The 25,021-nt window shown below is 35.9% G+C and overlaps 1 protein-coding gene across 3 annotated transcripts in view; it reads right to left on the bottom strand.

Moving 5' to 3' along the window:
• LOC131992660 (DENN domain-containing protein 1A-like) overlaps positions 1–24,562 on the bottom strand; it is a 34,606-nt gene extending 10,044 nt beyond the window's left edge. Inside the window, exons 1-16 of one of the 3 annotated variants that reach the window (XM_059358297.1) lie at positions 24,325–24,562; positions 20,221–20,285; positions 17,977–18,020; positions 17,313–17,362; positions 14,742–14,861; positions 14,040–14,109; positions 13,317–13,397; positions 11,574–11,627; positions 9,803–9,913; positions 7,598–7,698; positions 4,788–4,833; positions 4,116–4,217; positions 3,470–3,595; positions 2,241–2,342; positions 1,991–2,078; positions 1,327–1,367 (exon numbers count right to left, since the gene is read on the bottom strand). In XM_059358297.1, the coding sequence (XP_059214280.1) occupies positions 1,327–1,367; positions 1,991–2,078; positions 2,241–2,342; positions 3,470–3,595; positions 4,116–4,217; positions 4,788–4,833; positions 7,598–7,698; positions 9,803–9,913; positions 11,574–11,627; positions 13,317–13,397; positions 14,040–14,109; positions 14,742–14,861; positions 17,313–17,362; positions 17,977–18,020; positions 20,221–20,285; positions 24,325–24,341 (1,218 nt within the window). In that variant the 5' untranslated portion in view covers positions 24,342–24,562. The remainder of the gene's footprint in view (positions 1–1,326; positions 1,368–1,990; positions 2,079–2,240; positions 2,343–3,469; positions 3,596–4,115; positions 4,218–4,787; positions 4,834–7,597; positions 7,699–9,802; positions 9,914–11,573; positions 11,628–13,316; positions 13,398–14,039; positions 14,110–14,741; positions 14,862–17,312; positions 17,363–17,976; positions 18,021–20,220; positions 20,286–24,324) is intronic. The other 2 variants (XM_059358296.1, XM_059358298.1) reach the window with 2 other exon arrangements.
• Positions 24,563–25,021: the final 459 nt, after the last annotated feature.

The raw sequence follows: 25,021 nt of genomic DNA, 5'->3' as shown, positions 1-25,021 counted from the left end.
AGTCAAGAAACTTGATTTCCATCTGCCCATTGCTTTTGAGGGGAGTGCTTTGAATAGATGTCTGCTCTGTATGGTCTTGTTTTCTTGTGTTTTCCCTCCAGCACACTGACTTTCTTTCCTATTCTAAAACTGTGTTAAAGAACAGCGTTTTGGTAGATTTGCCTAAACTGTACCTGTGTGGTTACCCCTGTGTTGGCAAGTAAAGACTATGGACTTTTCTTTTTTCTCTCATTCTTCTCCTCAGCCTTTCTGCAAATACATCAGTAAATTACAGATATTTAGCAGACCTCTCACAGCAGCTCTAAGTGGCATTTGTAAGGTTCATCAAAACATAATTTGGACACCCTGTTTTCTGTGACAATTTCTGGAATTTGCCCCTGATCACTTGAAATTTGCTACTTCCCTTTTAAGAGAGCTACTAAATCCTGGTTAATCTAGCTACACATCACTCTCCACCCCTGCTGGTAACAGGAGGTAATAGCTGTCCTCTGTGAAGTCCTGCTCTAAGCTGGTCAATCAGATAACCTTCAAAAGTGGTCAGAAAAACCTCAAGATGTTGATGATGCATTGTTGTAAAGCAACTTTTTTGAGATGTTTTGCTGCCATTAAATTCAAAATGAGCAAATATTTTCCATGAAATGGTAAAATGTCTCAGTTTCAACATCTGATTTGTTGTTTATGTTTTATTATGAATAAAATATGGGGTTATGAGATTTGCAAATCATCACATGCTGTTTTTATTTACATTTAACACTGCGTCCCAACTTTGGAGTTATATTCTATCTGTCCCTATCAAACAATGAATCCAATGAAACCATGAATAAATAAATTGTAGTCATAAAATTGAAAAGGCCTTACTCTCTAGAAAGCATGAATATGGTAAAGGGCGGTGACTGTTCAGAGTAAATCCATTTTGCTTGTTACTTTGCACCCGCCTGCAAAGTCACCAAGAAAATGACCCACTACCCAATGAGTATAGACCTTTAACGTTCCTCACAAAATTAATCCATAAGCCATGAGTAACTAAAATCTCCAGGTTGTGTGAGATGCTGAGATGATAGTGGTACTGGAAGAAAGGTCAAGAGGTTACAGAAAATCAGAAACACATTTCACCTCGAGAGAAATATGCTGTGGATAAATATTGGCCGCATTTAAATTTAGCCATTATTAGTCAACTCAGGATACATAATCATTGGTCAAACTATGAGCAAGCAGGAAGATTTGACCTGGAGGGGGTGGTGGAAAAGGTCAAAGAAAGCAATCTATAATTTTGCTGCAAAAATGAATGTTAGGTCAGTGTGGGTGGAAGTATTTAGACTAGCTCACCTTCACAGTGAACAGCCACTGGTGGTAGGTCTTGTCACTGCCTGTGGACAATAAAACAATAAAAAGTCAACATCAAATATCAGGGATGCTAAAAAGGACAAAAAATACTGTCTGGAATCTGATGGAAAACAACTACAGCATTTTACTGGTGTGCCACTGAGTCAGTACTATTGACCTTAGAAGAAGATAAGAGACAAACTAGGCAATTAATGCATATACAAAAGAATGCATTAATTGCCTAGTTTGTGTTTTTCAGTTACAGCTCAGAATTTATTTTTTGTCTGCAAGGTCATTCTGTTACAAAAATATTTTTTGAAATCATCTGATCTCTCTGCTGGATATGATACTGTCCGGCCATAGGACATGTGGATGGCTGTTCCCAACACTGATAAACGTGAGTGCTGTGAGAACTGCTTAAGAATGAGACTTTTGACTTGTATTTACTGTAGCCAGCGATAGCAACAGAAAAGACAATGTATAGAACAAAGAAAAACGTGGCTGGTCATTGCATGGTCTGTTAGCTTTTGTGCCAAACATAGAAGCACACTTATCACGTCTCCCCATGTCTTCCTCTTTCAAATGGATATATAAAGGCACGCTGCATGCTTCCATGTCCACAGACACGTTTGATAGGTGACAAACAAACACATCACTACAGATTCACCTGCATATTCGCCCATGTTGATCTCCTCCTCAAAGATGTCACTGAAACCCTCTCCTGAGTTCAACAAGTCCAACCGGCCATCAATGAACTGCAGGTAGAACCACAACATGGATTTTATTGTGTGAGAGGAGGGGTGAAATAAAAACATATATGTGTGTGTTTCCTAATTTAAGTCCATGAAAAGCCACCAAAAGTGACCAAAGCAAGTGTTTGTGTGTGTGTGTGTGTGTGTGTGTGTGTGTGTGTGCACCTGTTTGAAGAGCTGCAGCTGTATGGCATTCTGGAGGAACTGTCTCATGGAACTGGAACGATGGCTCACAAAGGTTTCCTCATTAAATGTTATTGGCTCTCCCTAAAAATGTCAAAAAGCACACCAGCTTTCACAATACTGTACAGCTCGAACACAAACAGATTCAAGATTTTCTGTTTAGTGCACAGTAACCTAGAGGGGTGCACTACGAAGCAAGTTCTTTGCCTTACGTGGCTCCACAAAACCTGAAGCCCAGGTCAGAAATAACAGATATTACATGTTATCACCTGTCTTTGTTAATCAGGTTTTTTTCATCAGTATCTGTACACATTCCCATGTAATTTGGTGTCATTTTAATCCACTACACAAAATGGATCGGTCATGTGTTTCCTACTTCAGTCAAGAGGAATTGATGTAGGGTTTTCCCTCATAGTCAAATTTTATCATCAAAAACTCTAAAGTCACTTCATGATAAATAAGAGCTCTGATCTTTTACCTCATGAAAAACTGAAGGATTGGCAAACCCATGTGACTTGTTGTGCCATCAAACCCAAATTCACATGAAAGGATCAAGGTTATAATAGTTTTGGATTTTTCATTAGTTTTAGTTTTAATTTCGTTGTGAATTTTTGTTTTCAAATTCATTTAGTTTTAGTTAGTTTTTAGAGTGAGTTTTCTAGTTTTAGTTTAGTTTTTATTTTTTGAAAATGCTTAGTTTTAGGTTAGTTTTTATTAGTTTTAGTGTTAGTTTTAGTTTTTTTGTAATGGGCTATGTGTTGGGTGCCAGATTCAAAGAGGTCATAATAAATTTTGCCATTTTATCCATCTCAGCCCCAATAAGGTTATTAACTCTTACAGTTCTGGGTGTTTTGAATTTTGGTTCTAGTGCAGACATCCCAGTCTCAGTAAACATATTCACCATGTGTTGCATGTTCAAATAGAAATACTGAATTATAAATGAAAAAAGTTGACAAAAACTAAGGACATTTTCACTATAATTTTAGTTAGTTTTAATTAGTTTTGTAACCACGCAATACAGTTTCAGTTAGTTATCGTTTTTTTAAAAACTCTAGTTTTTATTTTTATTTCAGTTAACAAAAATCTTTTTTCAATTCTAGTTTTCGTTATTTCGTTAGTTTTCGTTAACTATAATAACCTTGGAAAGGATCAATCACAGTTATCATATCTATCACTCTCTGTGTTCCTCCCAGTCTTTATTATGTACTGACCGACTCAATCTGCAGAGCGTTCCTGTAGCTGCCGAACAGAGCCACCTGACTCCTGAGGAAGGCTCGCGCCACATCGTCACCAGTAGTTGTTGAAACCTTCCTCAGACGACTCTTTAGAGCTGAGACCTGTGGGACATGAAGTCATAGTACTTAGTTTAAAAACAAATATAAAGACATCATCTTTACAAAGTACAGAAATGTAGAAAAGCCTCTGTAACATGGACATATGTAGACTAATTTTGTAATATACATGGTAATTGTATTTATGTTTATAATATTTATATATATATAGTAATTTACAATATACATGTATAGGTATTCAAAATGTAAAATTAATTGTTATAGTATATGTATATATATAATTATTTATAATATTTGTATGTGACTATATCGATTATTCATATATGTATATACTGACCCGTTAAGGGGTAGGTCGAGCTTGCAGAAAGTGTCTGTTTTTTTTTCTGTTTTTTTACTTTGTTTTGTTTTTTATTTATTCATCTATTAATATTTAAACTTGTTTTTTTTATTGCCTGCATGTTCGAAATAAAGACAATCAATCAATTAGAACACAATTTTATCTGTGAACGTTAACATCCATATTTAATAACTGAAACACATTATGAACTGTGTAGCAGGTCCTCACCACATCATTGGGTAGGCTTTGAAGGTCATCATAGGGTGTTTCCAGGGTGTTCGTATCCACATTCAGGACCACAACATCATCCAGAGCCATCCCTCGCACTTTCTACAACAGGAACAGAGTCAACTGAAAACACATGCTCACTCTTATAATACAGGTTGATTCTCCACCATGAAAAACCTTTCAGTGCTAAATAAAGAAGTGTAAAAAGTTCACTGCAATTTCTCTGAATTATCTGGTATCTACATGTTATTAGGTGAAGTGTGTACGTAATAAAGAGGCCGGTGTGGCCATCTGCTGTAGCCCATCTGCTTCAAGGTTTGATGTGTTGTGCTCTTCTGCATACCTTGGTTGTAACGAGTGCTTTTTGAGTTTCTGTTGGCTTTCTATCCTCTCAAACCAGTCTAGCCAATCTTCTCTAACTGCTGGCATCAACAAGGCTCACATGGCAACAACCATGCCGTGTTCAAAGTTACAAAATCATCTTTCTGCCCAATTATGATGCTCGATTTGAACTTCAGCATGTCTTCTTGACCATGAATATATGCCTAAATGTGTTGAGTTGCTGCAATGTGATTGGCTGATTAGATACTTGAGTTAATGAGTAGTTGAAAACATAATAATTTAACCTAATAAAGTGGCTGGTTAGTGTATGTGCCAGTTATAGATACTTACTTCCATCAGGCTGGAATGTACTCCAATGAGGTAGGGCATTGGGGCACTGAAAAAAAGAGGCAGTTTCATACATTTATTCCTGAGGTAATAACAGGGATAAAATAATATTAATAGTAATCTTGTCATGCTTTGTCTGGCATTTAAAACATCCTGGTCGTACAGTGTTCTTCAAATTGTTCCTCAGACCTCCTGGATCTGTGTGATCACTCCCAAAATCTGAACATAAAGCTGCCAATCAATTACTCTCTACCTGTTTAGATTATGTCTGTCTCTATGTGTCAGCCTTGCGACAGTATAGAGATCTGTCCAGGGTGAACCCGCCTCTCACCCAGTGTCAGCTGGGACCCAAGTGCATAATAAGCATAATAATGATAAGCGGTTAAGGATAATGAATGAATGTTTAGATTACAACAACTAAGGAGCACTGAGTGTTGTCTGTGGAGTTGTTTTTGTTTGTTATTGCTTCAACAAGTAGCAGCAATGTCCATTAGCTCTGTAATTTTACTAAATTTTACTGAATTTTTATGTATTTTCATCATATTTTTGATGGATACTTCTGCAGAGAGAAGAGTTTATTCAAGAGAGGAGCTTTTTTCATTGAAACGGAGCAAATCTGGAGGACACCATCACTCTATTCCAGCTGAGTTGAAGAGGTTTTTTCTCTCAGAAATGGAGATATAAGCCTTTTCTGCCATCAGTCATCGTGGGGAATTCAAGTCAACTCTCTGCCCAACAAGACTGATGAACTGGAGATATTGGTGAAGACTCAGAAAGTATACCGTGAGTGTAGTCTTGTGTTTTACGGAAACGTGGTTGAATCAAAACATCTGAGATTCCAATGTGGATCAAGGTTATTATAGTTAACGAAAACTAACGAAATAACGAAAACTAGAATTGAAAAAACATTTTCGTTAACTGAAATAAAAATAAAAAAGTTTTTAAAAAAAACGATAATTAACTGAAACTGTATTGCGTGGTTACAAAACTAACTAAAACTATCTAAAATTATTGCGAAAATGTACTTAGTTTTCGTTTTTGTCAACTTTTTTCATTCATAATTCAGTGTTTCTATTTGAACAAGCAACACATGGTAAATATGTTTACTGAGACTTGGATGTCTACACTCCAACCAAAATTCAAAACAGTTAATAACCTTATTGGGGCTGAGATGATAAACCAAAGGAAATAAAGGCAAAATTTATTATGACCACTTTGAATCATGCACCCAACACATAGCCCATTACAAAAAAACTAAAACTAACACTAAAACTAATAAAAACTTAACTAAAACTAAGCATTTTCAAAAAATAAAAACTAAACTAAAACTAGAAAACTCACTCTAAAAACTAACTAATACTAACTGAATTTGAAAACAAAAATTCACAACGAAATTAAAACTAAAACTAATGAAAAATCCAAAACTTGATGTGAATCTACCTGGCTTCACTCTCATAAGATCAGACAGAGATGCTAAAGCTAGTGGCAAGAAGAAAGGTGGGGGCTTTATTTGTCAACCACAGATGGTGCAGTCCTGCACATGTTACTGTCAAGGAGAAGATGTGCTGTCCAGACCCTCTAGCTGTGAGGCGAGAGTGCTAACCACTACACCACGTGTAGCCCTTAACTATCATCATGCATGAGAAATTTGGTTTTATAAGACTATTTAGTACCTTCTAAGGGTTTTTCCCCCCTGGAAAATAAATATTGTGCTTTTAAGAGCTGCAGACACTGTGAATAAAAGCCTACCCTTTGAGCTGCTGGAAGACTTTTTATGTAAAACAGTAGTTTTATATAATTTGCTTAACAATGCACACAATTATTTGAATTTATCAAGAATCAGGCAAAGATGGGTAAAGCATGTTGACTTTGTCCTCGCAGTCAAATGTAGCAGGAAAACAAATAAGAAAAACAACTTACTAAAATATGACAAAGTAACAGAAACAGGAATAACAGAAATAAAGGCCTGCTTCTGTCTGCAGTTAGCGCCACTATTTGAGAGTTACTGTTATTGTTTGTTTTTTAACTACAGTGCATCGAAGACGAAGTGACAGAAAAGTTGGACCGGTGGTCTAATTTGCCGATATCAATGATTGGTCGCATTAACCTTATTAAAATGTCTATTATACCCAAATTTATATATCTTTTCCAAGCACTCCCGCTTCCATTACCAAGTGACTTCCATAATAAAATTGATAATATATTTGGCCAGTTCATTTGGAACAATAGAAAGGGTAGACTACGGCTCAAGTTATTATTTTTACCCTATGAAAGGGGAGGACTTCGGGTCCCAAACCTGAAATGGTATTATTGGGCTACCCAATTAAGTTCTGCAATGTACTATTTTTCTTCATCCACACCACCTGCTTGGGTAAATATTGAACAAAAATCAGTGTCAGATTTGCCCATAAAGCAGTATTTATATTCCTCAGAATTTTGGCACAATTTACTCCTATCTGGGGCAACAGACAATTCAGGCCTGGTGGATTGGATGGGGGTTCAAATTATGGGCAGAGAAAGGAATTGGGACCGTTTCGGACCTTTATTTTGAAGGTACTCTTCTCAGTTTTGATCAACTTTTTCATAAGTATGGAGTTCCCCAAAAACATTTTTTCAAATATTTGCAATAAAGAAGTTTTATATCATCAAAACATGAGACATTCATGGCCACACCCGCGCTATCGATTATTGAGGAAACAGTGATTAATAATTTGAATGGTAAAAACTGCAGTGCATCGTAACCTAAATTTGAATATAAAACCTTCAAATCAAAGTAAACTAAAATACATTAAGTTTGCAGTCAGCATACTCACCAGCAGTAGTCTAATAGATGTTGAGGCAGGACAGGAATGTAAACATGTTGCCAGTGCATTGGATATAACATGGCTGTAGACCCATGGACACAAGCAGTTAACTGTGGACACAGACATAATATGTGATGTCACATCTGCTGCTGTATATGTGTACCTATTCAAACAGCTGACAGTTTAAAAGAAATTGAGGAATAAAATACACAAAATATTATAATATATACACTACCGGTCAAAAGTTTTAGAACACCCCAATTTTTCCAGTTTTTTATTGAAATTCAAGCAGTTCAAGTCAAATGAACAGCTTGAAAGGGTACAAAGGTAAGTGGTGAACTGCCAGAGGTAAATAAAAAAAGGTAAGCTTAACCAAAACTGAAAAATAATGTACATTTCAGAATTATACAAGTAGGCCTTTTTCAGGGAACAAGAAATGGGTTAACAACTTAACTCTATGGAGTCTTGGGCTATTTTGTCCATTTTTGAATTCTTTTCATGTCTTTGTAAGTCATTTTTTGTCTTTTTTTAGTCATTTTGTGTCTTTTGGTGTCTTTTTTGTCATTTTGTGTCTTTTTTGGTCTTTTTGTGTCTTTTTTTAGTCCTTTAGTCCAACATTAAATGTGATTTTGAATTTTTTTTTTTACTTTCAAAACACTATCATGCTCAATAAAGAATTTTAAATTTTGCAAATGTGCATTAGTTTCAGAGTACACTGAGACATTAAACTGCATCATTTTCATTTCAATTCTGGAAAAGTTGGTGTGTTCTAAAACTTTTGACCAGTAGTGTACATATAATAAAATGTATTGTTTGTATGCTATTAAGATTGATACATGTGTCTACAGAATTCATTCCAATTATATCAAACATGATGATGCCAAACTATGTCCAGCCTATGCCAGCGAGAGAAAATATATATTTTCCTTTGTAAGTGCTTAATTAGCAAAACATAAAACACATTTTTTGGGCCATTTTAGCATTGGTTTAAGAGATTCTAAAGATACCCAACATTGTGTTTTTCCCTCCCTCAACTGACCGTTCCATTGGTGTTGTCTCAGCTTTAGCTGCTTTAAGGTACACATAATTGTCCTTAGGATATTAGAAGGCAAAAAAGCAAGAAAGAAAAGTATTTCTGTGCACATCTACATCAGAAATGGAACATAGGAAAGGCAGGCGACCTGATGCAGAAAACCTAGTAAATTTCAGGCTATTTTTCTAGCCATCTAGAGCAGTAGTTCTCAACCTTTTTGAGTCGCGACCCCCAATTTAACATGCATGTTGTCCGCGACCCCCGCTCACTGAACAGAAACTCTCACGCACAGTTCAGATCACCCAAAAAAGAAACAAAATGACCAAAAAAGACACAAAATGACCACAAAAGACACAAAATAACCGAAAAAAGAAAAAAAATACCAAAGAAAGTCACAAAATGACCAAAAAAAGGAAACAAAATGACCAAAAAAGACACAAATTGACCAAAAAAAGACACAAAATGACAAAAAAAGGACACAAAATGACCAAAAAAAGAAACAAAATGACCAAAAAAGACACAAATTGACCAAAAAAAGACACAAAATGACAAAAAAAAGACACAAAATGACAAAAAAAACAACACAAAATGACCAAAAAGAAACATTAAGTGACCAAAAAGACTAAAACACATTAAAACATGAACACTTTAACACAGTGGAGACAGAGCTGACTTCCAAAATGATTTGGCGACCCCCAGAAATCATCTCGCGACCCCAATTGGGGTCCCGACCCCAAGGTTGAGAACAGCTGATCTAGAGAACATTGTACATTTTACCGCACTGATATGCAGGAGGAGACATCTATACATCTTTCTAACATAGAGAACTCTTTATGGTAGACTATCACCAAGTCCACTTTATAGTGGCCAGCACAATATTATAATAACAGATGGACTGTCTAGCATGGGTTAACTGATACTGGAATTGTTTCATATTGTACATTAAAAGTCTGGATAATAAAAACACCTCAAACTCTAACACCTCCAAACAGCAACATTTCATACTAAGGTATCAAATTAACATTTTAAAAGAAAAGTCTTTTTCAGAGAGGTCACCGGATAAATGCTGTGGTTTTGTGAAATAGAGATTATAACAGAGCTACTCATTACTGAGGGATTTAAGAAACCAAAAAGTGCAGAGCTGTAGAAAAGAGAAGAAACAGGAAGTGGACTCTACTTACAGTGCTTAGTTTGCTACAGCAGATGAGGATTCGGCGTTCAAAAAGCATACTAGCGTACAGATGAAGCATGTTATTGACATCTACTGCTACAAAGTACTCTGTTAGGTTTCTCTGCAAGGGTCAAACACAACAAGAGAAAAACAAAAAGGAAAGTTAGTTGTGAGGGTAAAGACCATGATTCATTGTGGTCAATGCTATAAACCTTGGTTCAAGTCATAAAACTTAGTATCTAGTAGCTATAGCAACTGACAAGTGACAAGTTCTCATAGAACAGATAAAAAATGTCTGATTAATTTGTGATTGGTCGCAAGTTTAATATTTTATTTTTGATAGATTGACAAACCTATAACAAATATATAAAAAACTTGCAAATATATTTTCTTTTATCTTTAAAAAATGAAAGAGAATCGTTTTTTTTTATTTCTCTGAGGTAGGGTGAACTGCAAAATAACACATATCTCTACTTTAAATTGCAACTCAAATTTTATTTTATGTTAAATAAAAACAAATTTTGATTTTCCAAATTCCACATTAAAATAACTAAATGAATAATTAAAAAAAAAAAAATCTCTTAAAATAAACAAACGAAGGCTTGAATGTGTTCCTAGTTTGGATTTTTTTTTTCAGGAATCAGCAAATCATCATTCTCAGCAGCTGAGATCTCACATCCACAATGTCCCCTGTTGGCTGATAGCAAGCTAATAATAGCTATATGTTAGCAAGCTAATGTTATGCATTTGTTGGTAAGGTAATGTTAGCTATGTTATACTAATATCTCTAAAAAAAATAAAAAAATTCGGTTTGTCAGCTTGTAAAAACTAGTTCTGGTTCTTTAACTTGTTCGAAGTGCATTTCACCACACAGAAGCTTTTATTCTGTTTTATACAGTCTATGGTTGTAAGTCAACGGAGATTAATTATTGTTTCCCCTCCAGTGATGGCGGAGCTGCAATGCGCTCTGTCTCTATAACCGTATAGTAAAGTGACGTATGCCGTCGAACAAGTAAAACAAAAGTGGATTAAGCCCTCTGCTGTTGAAAAAGGGTATCACAATTCATTTTGGTAACACTTTACAATAACCATCATTTATAGATTGTAAATAACCATTTATAAATGGTAAACAGATAGTTTATTAATGTTTAATCATCATTTATAAACCGTATATAGGCCATTTAGAATGGTAAATAGAAAATGTATTAATGTTGAACTATAATTTATAAATGCCAAATAGATGGTATATTAATGTAAGTTGATAGTTACTTTACCATAAACAAACAATTACATTATAATTATTAGTTTATTAATAGTTTTGCACTCATTTGAACATTTTTAACACCATATTAAGTATGTTGATGATTACAAAATAATTCTTATACCTTTAAGAAATTGTTTGAAAACATTTAAAGATTAAAATATGTATAGAATTTTGTAATTGGTTAATAATTGGTTTATAAACCATCTATAAACATCACTTAGATGGTTATTGTAAAGTGTTACCTTAATTTTTCATCTCAACAGACTTAAAATGTCACACTTATATTGATTTTTAACTGTCTCTTGATGCATCGTTACATCCCTAGTTGTTAGGCATTCTGGTTTGATTCCTACCTTTGTGTGCATGAACATCTCACTGATTATTATTACACTGAATTTACCTGCCCTGTAACTCACAGAAATTAATCAAATTGCCTTACTAGCGAGTTTGTTCTTAGCCAAATGTTAGGGAGGTTCGACTGGGATTACTTTAAGCACAAGTACATATCAACACTCACATTCTCAGGTATGCTGGGGAGTTCCCTTATGTCAGGCACAGTGAAGAAGGAATGCTGGAGAAAACAGAAAACAAGAGGGTCAATGCTAGTCTTATCTATTGTGGTACAGAGAAATTAACACAATGCAAAGAGATTGTGAAAATAACATGGAATCAACTCCTTTTTCCCCTCATCTGCCACAGACATGTGGTGATGCATCATAATCTTTAAACATTTAGAATATGTGCATTTGTCTCACCCAACATTAAAGTAGCACAGGACTTTTGATTTGAACTGCTAGAAAGCAACTCATAGATGTAAAATTGCCTCAGGAAAAGTAATTGTTGGAGTTTAATATGCCTCAAACCTAAGCACTACCTCAAAAATGAATTAAGATGGCTATAGGAAGTTATTAATAATTATGAAAAATAATTAATAATTACATAAACAATATGACTTGATTTACTCCAAATCACCTCTGGATGGCGCACCACTCTGTAAGATAATCTTTGAAATATTTAGCCAAGTTAACCAAATGAGTCTCATAAAATTTGTAAACTATCAAATATATTTCAAACTCTTAATAATTAACTTAATAATTGTAACCAAAATAACCATGTTAATATTAAGTATTTAGGTTGAAGGAATTTGGAGGTTTCTTCGTAGAAGAGGTTGGCATCACTCATTCATGTATAACATTAAATGGACAGTATGTATATTCCAAAAAGCATTTATTCTCAAGAACAGCAAAGTTAACAATACACACTATATCTGACAGAAACATACTATTAACAGGTGTTTGTGTGTGTGTGTGTGTGTGTGTGTGTGTGTGTAAAAGTGGTGCCAAAAAAAGGCAAGATGGCTGCCTGAGTTCTCAAAATACAATTATAGACAAAGGAGGCTACAACAAAGATGGCAGCAAGAGGGGGTTGGTCTTTGTTCGACCTTAAGACATTTTGAGGTGAAGGTCGGAACAAAGGACCATGTGCCAAGTATATTGGCCCTCATTTATCAATCAAACGTGGAAACCAGAGCAGATCCAAGCGTATAAATCATTTTACGACAGAGTTCACGTGTGATTCATGAAACTTCCAAATCTCGCCAATCACAGTGTGAGAATTTCGGGCATTGATAAATGTGGTGGCTTAAATGTCACGCCCTGATATAAACTCGACGGAGGACACCACGGAGGAGGTCGCTGCTTTCCAAAAAAACATCACTGCATGCCTGAAGTTTGCCAAAGAGCACCTTGACACTCCACAACACTACTGGGAAAATGTTTAGTGGACTGATGAAACTATGGTGGAAATGTTCATGAAGAACATGCAGCAATAGGAATGGAGTAAAAAGGGCCCTGCTTTCCAAAAAAAGAACATCATCCCAACAGTGAAGTATGATGGAGGAGCATCATGATATGGGGCTGCTTACTGCCTCAGGGCCTGGACCACTTACTATCATTGAGGGGAAATGTATTATTAAAATATATTAGGTTAGTGCTCATCTATACTTAGACTTAGATGCAGATCAGATCACATTTAATGACAAATTAATGCAGAAAACCAGGTCATTTCAGAGGGTTCACATACTTTTTCTTGCAACTGTAGATATGTGTTACTCCAAATGTTGAAACCAAAACTGATCCCTCAAAATACCAAGTGTAGTAATCCTGCAGTGGTAGTATTTTAAACTGAAGTTTCTTATTTAAAAAGGGGAATTCAACAAGATGTGAATAGATGTGATGTGACACAGCAAAGTCAGACTCACCACACCAAGATGAACAGGTACTCCAGGCTCAGGTATGGGGAGTGTATGTAGTGACACCAGGAACTCGTGCCATTGGCTTTCCTGAAACATTCAATAACATTTAAATCCACAAACCATTTTAAAAAAATGACCATTTAAAAAAATGTCATGCCATAAACAGAAATATAACTCTAAAGTCAAATGAGTTAGTTAGAAGACAGCACAGAATATTTACTGCAAAGCTACATATGAAGTAATAATACATATAAAAGAAAAAAAATACCAAAAAGAGACAAAATTACCAAAAAAAGGAAACAAAATGACCAAAAAACACACAAAGTGACCAGAAAAGACACAAAATTACAAAAAAAGATACAAAATGACAAAAAAACAACACAATGTATGTATATTTTTCCATCTGTGCCTTTTCTTTTTTGTTCTTTTTCTTTATTTCTTTCTAAGTATACTGTAAAATGAATGACTTCATAAAAAATAGTTTAAAAAAAAAAAAAAGCTACACATGAAATATCTCAGGTGTACAGCTAGTTAAGAGACATCAACATGCTGTTGTATGATGTGAAAAATCTGGAAAAAAATAATAATAATTAATTCAACTCAAAAGCAAAATAATGATTTGAGCTCATACTTCCAGTGAAGAGACGGGTCAACAAATCTGACTAAGGTTAGAAAATCAGATACATCACAATGTCCCCATAACACGAAGAGTCAACTGTCAAGACCTACCTGCCCTTTGATGGTGTAATCTGCAACGATATTAAGGAGCTTGTAAAAGACTTCGAACCAGGGAAGGTAGCTGAGGAGACAAAAACAAAACAGAAAAAAAAACAAGTTTATTTGAGATGATGCTTGCACTGTGTGTCAATTTTTTCTAGTAATAAACATTGGGCCTCATGTATGAATGTTTTATTATTATTATTCTTACACACTGTCCACTGTTGCTGTGGATAAAATCTATGCAAGAATAGACACACAAAGGCCATCCCTGTAAATCCAGACCTATCCTCCTATCCTATTATTTAATCTTTATGCTGCAGTGGCTATACTTTTGCAAAATACAGTCAATGCTAAACTGACACTAAAGAATGCTGGAACTGTAAACTTTTTTACAATTCATCCTGCTGATTTTAAATCCTTGTTCTAATGCAATTAAAATTGATTTTACCATTTTCTTTAAATACTTTCAATACATAACAATACATTCATAGAACTGATGGCCAGATCACACCAAAAGTAGGCTAAATGCTCTCCTTACCCAGAATTTTTCTATTTGGCACTAAAGCAAACAGTTTAGCAGCTTTTTAATGAGCATTTCCACCTTAGTGTCTGTAATGACCGTAACCTACGGATACTGCTAGACTACCTTCTGAATACATGTGAAAGTCAGGGTCACTGCCCACACACTCTCACAGCCGCACATAAACTCACCTGAGAATGCAGTAGCAGGTGTGTGCTCCTGAGGAGAGCCGACAAAAGCCAAATCTCTGTTTGCTGTCAATGTCAGTCAACACAAATGTGAAGTTCTGGCCGACCTGGTTCACTGTCAGACTGCAGGGGGAGAGAAGTTTTGAGAGACAACCAGAAGATAACAGAAAAGGGGGTTATTGGTGGAAATGTGAGGCTAAGAAAGAAATGAACTTTCTCCTACAATGTAAGACATTCAGGAAAAACATTTAAATAAGGAACAGTTACTTCAACAACTTCAGGCACACCTTACCAGATACACACACTTTGTAACGCTTATGACAATAAGTACAATATCCAAATATTTGGATTGTATTTTAGTGCTATGGCAATGCGTTGCTCCACTTCTGCTCATACACACACAAGCTCAGCAAAGTGGTGGAGAGACAACAGAGAAGAGTTGGAGAGCAGAATAAATACTGTGTGCCAGCTCACATAAATCAAAGGACAGGATTGGACTCAATATAGCTCAAAAGCTGATACTGATCAGTTAAAAAACGTTTTGGTTGGCCCAGATACTTTGAAATCAGATCAGGACATCCACCTATTTTATAGCCATCTGTAATAAACTAATTAATAAACACAAATAACAGGAGATACAAAGGTTTATTTACCTTTACAGATTTACTTGGCTGTCACACAGAGGATTTGGGTGAATCCAAATCTTTTTCAAAAATTTTAACAGTGTTCCTTTAAAAGGACTGCAAAATATAACAATAACAAAAGAAAATGTATAGGATTTGAAGAGTTTGTGACTAAATCCTTGGACAAAAAACGTAGACTGTATAAATAGGGGGAAAACTGGATAAAAAGCAGTTTAAAACAGCACGGCTGGCAGAAATATTTATGAAACACTGGGAAAGATGGGTGCAGTTCATCAGACCTTTAAGACCGGATTTTTTAAAGGTAACAAGCTGAAGAAACTTATAATTTGATTTCCTTTATTTATTTTTTTTGGGTCTCCCGCTGTATATCGGTGACATGAATACAACTGAATGATGCCCAACTGCTACAGACATTTATATTTATTTATTCATATTATATAATTATTTTTTGCCTCCATACCCCTCTGGATGTAGATAGTTAAATTGTATGTCTTTGGTTTTGTTTTTTCTTTACATATTCATATTATTAAAAAGGGAATGGACAATGAACATTTGGAACAAGAAGCTATTGATACAAAACATTTGGCTCTGTACAATTTTGATACTAACAGCTGTAAATCCATTTGTACTTTGTCAATTGTTGTGAAATTTCCTAATAAAAAGATAATAACAAAAAATAAAACAGCACGGCTGGGCAAACAAAACGATAAATAGTATAATAATAAATTAAGTCTCATAAATTGTTCCAACAATTGTCTGGGTCATACCATTTGTTACATAAAGTTGGTGCAAAATGTAAGCATTTGAGAATTGTTAAAAAATGGTCCAAAAGCTGTAGTTGTTCCAGCTGTGTCCTGCAGCAAGGTGCATGGTTATAAACAATCTGAAGAATGAAGACACAGCCCAAACATTATTACGTTTTCACTTGCAGCAGAGTCCTTTTCTGTCTGTTCAGATAGCTCCTGTTGAGATTTAACAGAATAATTAATATAGGGCAGGGTTACCTCGCCCAGTTAGGCCAATTTACAGTAAATTCATTGTAGTTGTGAGTTCTCCCAAGTTACCCTACACCATGATTGTGAACATATATCTGTAATTATCCAGCCTACTGATAATATCATTTGCTCGGCCACTGAAGAAAAAGCAGTGTCAGTCCAGCTGATATGTATGTAGTATTTCCTTATTAAATGAATAACTGAAGCTCAAAAATAGTCAGTGGTATTAAAGTAAAAAAAAACAAGTGAAAATATGAAATATGAATATGAAAAATAGAAAATATGATTCATACATAACCATCCTTTGTCTCATATTTTTCTAAAGCAGAAATTTGCATGTTAAATTTTCATTATTTTCTGGAATGGAAGTGAATTATTACAGCATATCCTAACAGTTTGGGCAGTGATTGAGAGACATCGGTATGTGCTGTTTCAGAGATTGTGGGTGTGAGGATAAAGAGTGATGTCTCGGGAGAGAAAGCACAGTAAAAGGCCTGAAATCAATGGCGCTAACTCATCTCCATCAGGTTCACAGCTTGTAACTTTTGTTTCCAGTCCTTCCCATGCACACACAAACTGTTTTTCCACCTCTTTCTGTGACATGTTATTGGCTGTTCCCAGCTGTTCCATGATCAGTTGATCTGGGCTGCTTATATACTCTGTGCCTGCGCATACGCTCAGATCTGCGCTGGATTCTATGTTTAAGTGATAAATGAGGGCCAATAAGTCCACAAGAGTTTCAGCTTTCCTGTTTTTTCTGGGATCTTGGGTTCTGGTTATGTTTAAGTGAAGTTTGGGATTAAGCAAGTAGTGGTCATGGTTCATGTTTGTGCAGCCTTTATATCTAAAGAATTAAGGCAAGTCTTCAGAAAGTCTATGTTGTGTCCCCAAAAGTACATATATATAAGTATGGTGGTGTGTGTGAGTGTGTGTACCTGTCCACGCTGAAGGGGAAGCAGAACTTGGGCACAGTGTGAAGAGTTTCCTGTGAGACCCAGATTACAGATAATAGAGTACATTAGTTACATATATTATCATCAATATGGACTAACAATGTTCCATTGTGCTGGAGTGAAAAACATTTGAAGGGCTGATTGGATGGATTAAATGTGAAGGCACTGATCGAAGACACACATTGACAAAATGACCAATTCAAATTTACTGAGCTGGATTTCCAGGTTCCTGTTTCCATCTCTGACTTAAAAATAGCACACAGCAGCAGTACATGCATTAGTTAGAGTAAAGCCTGTGTACCACATTTAAGAATTACTACAGGTGGAGGAGAAATTAATGAATGACTGTGACAGGGGCGATATAATAATAATAATAATAATAATAATAATAATAATACATTTTATTTGTAATGCACTTTACATTACAGGAAATCTCAAAGTGCTACAGGTTAAAATCATAACATTCTAATTATAAAAAGGATAAAAAAGGGGAAAAAAACAGCTAAAAACAGAAAACATACATACATAATCTAAAAACCATCTAGATGGGAGGAACCAAAGGTTTTGCTAAAAAGGAATGTTTTTAGTCCTTTTTTAAAAGTCTCTATGCACAGAAAGGTAAAAGAAAGGATTTTGTCTTTCAAACCTGATCTGTGTAGTCTCCAGGATACTGCCTTTGCACTTCTGGCCCTGTAAGAAATGGAAAGACATGAAATGACTGAAGAACTCAACAGGAATTAAAGGGGGAACATTTTTTAAAATGCCACTTGAAGATGTCTAAAGTTTTTGATAGTAAATCAAAGCATGGATGGTGTTTTCATGTGGCATGTTGAAGGACGCTTTGACAATTTTTATCCATTCCCGATGAGAGAAAAATGGCAATAGAATAATTTCCTTATCTTGGTTATTAAAAAATGCAACTGGACTGATAATCTCAACTGCATGTGCACATCTCTCTTCATTCTCAACTACCTGTCAGATTGACGCCAACACACACAGGCACAAGCCATGTTTCCATTAAATTTGAAGCGAATGTTGAAGCGAAATTTTGAAATTGAATAAGCTGCATTAACGTACGATGGCAGTGTAATATATTGCTGGATGCTAATCCATTAGTAAACAGCAGCAGAAGAAGTTATTGTGCAACAACAGTAGAAGATTGCGCAAAACAAGAGGTTGCTAACCCAGCAAATATCTAAAAGTCTTCAGGAATAAGATTCAATTGTGCAACTTATAATTGTTCTTTCATGTGAGCTTGTCCTGACCAGCAGAGCAGAAACAGCTGATCAGTCATGCAAGTTAAATGTTCACCTTTTTTTTTTTTGTGAACAACTTTTTTATTGCTTTTAAAGACAGAACAAGTACAGCAGTCCGATAAAATTAAAAGGTACATTACAATCAAATTCAAAATAATAATAATAATAATAATAATAATAATGAAATAAATAAAAAAAATATATATAGGGACATTTAAATTTAAAATAAAAAGGGACCAGGCAACGACCCCCCCCCCCCCAACTTGGATCTCTATAAAACTCTTACAGGACATGAGAGACCATGTTCAAGTAATGCAAATAAAAATATTGATTAGAGCAATTCCTTGATCTTATCTGCCATTATTTGCCATGCTAGAATAGTATCAGCTCCAGCACCGTGCATTCTTGCCACTAAATGTTCACTACTTTAAAAAAAACGTTATCGCCCTTTAGCATATCAACAATCTTTTCGAAAAACAGGGACAGGGTTAGACCCTCCTCCTGAGCTCTCTCTCCAAAGATAAGAGGCTCTGCTGCTACCGTACATACCCACTTACTAGACTGCTGTGTGCATCAAGATCTTGATTACTGAACACAAAGTTAACTACAACAGCAGTCAGCATGCAACAGGAGCCAGAGTGGGTTTGCACCAAGCAACTGCAGCGACCAGTCTGCAACACCACCCAGCAAAGAACCACTGGGTTCTAGCAGGAACCATCCTTCCAGTCCAAGACTTTAAACTGTAATCGATGATTTGGTTTAATGTGAGTTGTTTAGTGTAATTGTTGTGATATTTGTGAAGGTTATTGGTATTAGGCTTTGCCACACCGCTTGAAGTTGAATGTTAATCTTGCTTTACACAGACACAAGGTCTTGCATGTAATTTCTACTTTACTAATTATTTCTAAACCTGGCAGATGAGATTACACACAAATACTTACAGACATTCATTTTTGTAAATTTTCAGTTTTACATTGTTATGATGCTTTTATTTTGAAAAGGTGCCGTCCAGTGTGAAACGGGTGCTTTAATTTTGAAAGATAAAGACAGGAAATAACAGGTGGAACGGTAAAATGAAAAAAGAAAGGTAAATAATAACGAGTGTGTTGTAATTCATATAAAGTTGATATAAAGTATCAAAAGGCTTCTATAGTGGCTGACTGACAGGACACAAGGTTTGTTAAAGTTTATTTTCTTCTGTCATATATATTAGTGGCTATATTTGTGGTCTTAACTATAGTAAAAGTGCTTGCTAGCTCTAGTGCTAATGCTAATGTTTGTTATGTTTTTCCCTCGTAGCTCTTATAGTGGATTCACAAGGTGACCAAGGAATGTCTTACTTTTATGTTCATGGAGATATGATTTTAAATAAACCTTGTGAACTATCAGTTAAAGAGTCGACCATCATTCAAACAGGAATGCTACTAAACATGGATTCAAATCACAAAAACAATATAGAGCATGTATGTTATGCAGTAAACCAGTAATTTACTAACTTTATGCAAAAAGCAATACGTGTTTTTGGCAAGGTACAGAGGTAACTCGGGTAACTCAGATGTACGTAAATAGCCTTCAAAATAAAAGCACTGCGGTTGTATTGATTTCCAATGCCCAGGTCGGCTTTAGATACTTACCAGAGCTGCTTGTGCCTGGGTGGGCAACCTCCAGATACACCTCAAAAGTGGACTCGGGGCTCTCCCTGGAACAGAGGAAGAAAATGTATCATTTAATTTCATTAAATATTACATAATATAAATAAGTGTATACGAAAACGCACATGTGTTTAGGAAAGTTTACGAGTGGATAAACAAGACTTTATTATTATACTGCATGAGTTGTTTGACATGCAAGTTTTCCTCAAGAATTCAAGTTCAACAGGTTAGTAATTGAGACACAAATGGTAATTTCAGGGGTTATGTCTTCATTTAACAATACTGGCTGCATTAAAAGCCCTTTCTTCTTAATCTTCAAGTTGCATTATTTTGAATTTAAAAATAATATTTGTAAGTACGTATATGGGTGTGTTTATAAGAATATATGTATGTACATGTTGTTTAGATATGCATATGTGTGCAATGCATGCATGTGTGTGCGTGTATGTATACATATATAATTTCGTGCAAATCTACCTGGTGTGAATGGGTGTGTGTATGAAGGTTTGGGTTCTGCTCTGCATTCTTTATGTATGTTATCATTTACTTTTGTTTGTTCGATTTTATTGTAAAACTTGAAAACTAATAAAAAATATTGTTAAAAAAGAATAATATCTGTACTGACAGAAGTATTATGTGACCTGTGGCCTGCTGCTGTTCTTTTAGCATCATAGCTCTGCTTAGTGGTAAACACCAGACTCAGAGCTGTCAGATATGCTGAAGCTGCTGGTTTCAGGGGAATACTGGTATGGGCAAAGATGTCTTCTAATAAAATACAAGTGCTTTCATCAACAGTGAGGAATTAAGGTTTCATTTGAAAAACATGTCACAAATGATGTGTTTTCTTATCTAATGAATATGCTGTGGTATATATATATATATATGTGTGTGAAAGGAGACTCACAGATACCACGCTAGCCGTGCCCGTTTAATGGCAGCTCTCCTCTTACTGATCTATGCACTTGGTGAATCGCTAGGTTGATTTAGTGGCTGAGAACATAAGCCCCAAGGATAAGTTTAATTTCTTTGGCTACAGTAACCAATAAGAACCCTGTTTTAACACACAACCTTTTAATTAGAAAGCTTCAAAAATCTAATGCTCACTACTTCACTTTAAATGCAATAGAGAATGTATTGATAATATAGTAAGGTGCAAGCATACAGCATATAATGTTCCAAAAATTGATTACAGATAAAATATTCAAAAACCTCAAGAATAAAATGATTATATATGCTGTGGTATATCATATATATATATATATATATATATATATATATATATATATATACACCACAGCATATTAAACACCTGTCCACAGAATGATTCAATCAGATTCCAACCTCTCCACCATGGGCAAGACCAAAGAGGTGTTTAAGGACATCAGGGACATTATAACTGCACAAGGCTGGAATGGTCTACAAGACCATCAGCAAGCAGCTTGGTGAGAAGGAGACAATGGTTGGTTCGATTATTCAAAATGGAAATTCAGAGAAGGCTTGGGAGAATGTGATCAAGCTCTTTTGCATTAACTTGACTCGCTGTGTTTGAAGGAAGAGAAATGCTGACTATGACCCCAAGAACACCATCCCGTCCGACAAACATGGAGGTGGAAACATTATGCTTTGGGGCTGTTGCTAAGGGAACAGGACGACTTCACAACAGTGAGTGGAAGATGGACGGGGCCATGTAACGAGAAATTTTGGGTGAGGACACTGAAAATGGGTCGTTAAATGGTCTTCCAGCACGACAATGACCCAAAATATCGGCCAAGGCAACCAAGGAGTGGCTCAAGAAATAACCGCATAGAAAATCTTTGGAGGAAGCTGAAGCTTCAAGCCACAGGTCCTCTCCATATCCTTAAAGTTTGGAGGCAAAGAGGAGTGGACCAAAATCCCTCCCGAAATGTGCGGAAACCTGGTGACCAACTACAAGAAACATCTGACCTCTGTGCTCAGGGTGTCAAATACTTGTGTGTGCACCTAATAAAGTGGCCGGTGAGTGTATGTTTGAGAAAGTGGCACTAAGATTTGTATGTGATAGCTGTGACATAATTGAGGAATTGTATTGAGACTCATTTGAGAGCTTAAACTACTCAAATTTCTTTTTAGTTGGAGACTCTAGAAAAGAGACACCTTTTTTAACTCACACAGTGATTATTGTGAGACTTGACCATGTTTTTATTTCTCAGGATTGAAAATTTAGACAAATGAGAAAATACACAGAATCTCAATTTGGTCTTGAGTTTTGCTCATTTTAGTCTCAGAGATTTAAATGTGATATAAAGCAGATTTTATATTACATTTTCTTTCTGCTATGGGCTCACATCCTGAGAGAAGACTTGGTGCACATATTTGGAACTCTATCTGGAACTCTTTATCGATTACAAAAAGGTGCAATTTCACATAATTTCTGAACATTATTAACACCAAATCTGTGTATACATAATATATGCACAACACCCTATGAGCTTAAAGACAAAGCTTGACAAATAAACCAACTGGAAGCCAACTATTCACAGCCTCATGAAGTGATACTGTGATGCAACAGATGAGACAACCATTTCCTTAAATTACAATAACACATTAGCTCGTACCAGACAAATACTGTAAAACGTCACACTGTTAAAATAATCGCCTAAGTCATTTTTTGTCAAAACTGGGGTTTTTTTGCCTAAATCGTTACCTCAAGACGACGGCCTCATGACGAATGGCCTATGTCAAGTGTGTGACTTAAGCGGATCTATTATGCCTAAGTCAAAATAAAATGTGACTTAGGCAATTTTTTGAACATTCTTTTGTGACTTAAGCAAGATTGGGTAACACTTTATTTTGAAGGTGTCTACATAAGAGTGACATGAGCGTGTCATAAACATGACATGGGATGTGTCATGAACATTAATGAAGATTGATGATGATTTGAAGTAACATTAATAAAATAAAGTGTTACCATATCTTGCTCAAGTCACAAAGGCATGTTCAAAAAATTGCCTAAGTCATTTATTTCTCTTAAGTTACATATTTTACACACAGTGTTATTACAATGCCAGTAGCCATCCTTTGTTACATCCTTTTGAGTGGAATGATCAATAAATGTCATATGTTTTTTGTTTTTTTTTGTAAGTTTTTTGTGTTTCCTGCAAAACTTGAATGACAAAAATGAGTTAGTCGATTATTTTAACAGGGTGACGAAACAACAACAATGGCCTATAATGTCCTAGTTTACCCAAAGCTAACGATTGAGTGGTGTTAGCCTTACAATATTAACATCATGCTAACGTTAGAGCAGTAGTTCTCAACCTTTTTGAGTCGCGACCCCCAATTTAACATGCATGTTGTCCGCGACCCCCGCTCACTGAACACAATCTCACACGCATAGTTCAGATCACCCAAAAAAGAAACAAAATGACCAAAAAGACACAAAATTACCAAAAAAGACACAAAATTACCCAAAAAAGAAACAAAATTACCCAAAAAAGAAACAAAATCACACAAAAAAAACGACACAAAATTACTAAAAAAGAAAGACACAAAATGACCAAAGAAAGGAAACAAAATGACCAAAAAAAGACACAAAATTATGAAAAAAACACACAAAAGGACCAAAAAACACACAAAATGACCAAACACTTTAACACAGTGGAGACAGGGCTGACTTCCAAAATGATTTGGTGACCCCCAGAAATCATATTGCGACCCCAATTGGGGTCCCGACCCCAAGGTTGAGAATAGAGGGAAGCATAAAGCTGCTGTTCTGCACTTTGGTTCTGGAACCAGCATCCGGTTTTGGAAGAAGATCTCCGTCCCGTTACCATGTTTACATGTTTACGTTGCTACAGTAACTCGCTGCTTGACATCTCTGTCCAAAAAGCGCGTCACCTTGTGAATGACTAGAAGACCTGAAAAACCACCATAGATGCTTTAAATGCTTTGTTTTTCTGCTCCATTGAGTGGAGCAGCACCACTGTTTTTAGCTTGTGTCGCAACAAGTCAGGGCCCTACACTGTGCTGTGTGTTGTCGCCTATGACCCTCAGTTACAAAGCTACCATAGCAACAGCCTGCTAACAGTCTCAGGTAGAGGTTCTTACTTGATTCGGGAACCCATCCTGCCGAGGTTTCCGGCAGCGGGTCGCAGCGGTCAGACGCGTCGGTCCGGAGGTGTTGTTCAGATGCTAACCTGTCCCTCAGAGCTGTACAACGCCATGGTCCGTGTTCTCCGTCTACACGCGTAGATCACGCTCCTCCGCGCACGGAATTATGGGAGTTGTAGTTATGGCGTAAAATACTTGTAAGTATGGAATATGGAGCAATCAAATGCTAGAAACTGCAACTTCCACAATGCGCGTTATGGTCTACGTTTAGGTCGCGTGATATCATTTGCCGTTGGATTTGGGCGATATAGTTCCGTTATTTGGAGCTCCTGCAGAAGACCACAGACCAGTATATCCAGTTATATGTAGGCAGGGGCGTAGGAATGAGTTTAACATTGGGGGGGACACATATTCTGACATAAACCTGATAGATCCATTAATGGTTTGAACAAAAATATGTCATAAATTGACTACAATGCAAAACATTGACAAATATAATTTATTCGACTAAAAAGATACATTTGTAAAGGTAAATGAAAACACATTTTGAATGGCAGTAATTAACTGATAAATATAAAATCACTTCTTTAATTGCAGGCCTAATCATCCTGTAGATTAATAAATAACATGGGAAGCGTCGGCGCGTCCAAATCACGTGACCGCTTTAAGACGACGGAGCCGCGAGATGCAGCCT

Source organism: Centropristis striata, chromosome 19 (genome assembly GCF_030273125.1).
Source record: "Centropristis striata isolate RG_2023a ecotype Rhode Island chromosome 19, C.striata_1.0, whole genome shotgun sequence".
NCBI lineage: Eukaryota > Metazoa > Chordata > Actinopteri > Perciformes > Serranidae > Centropristis > Centropristis striata.
Note: the sequence above shows the minus strand (reverse complement) of the source record. Positions and strands in the feature narration are given on the sequence as shown.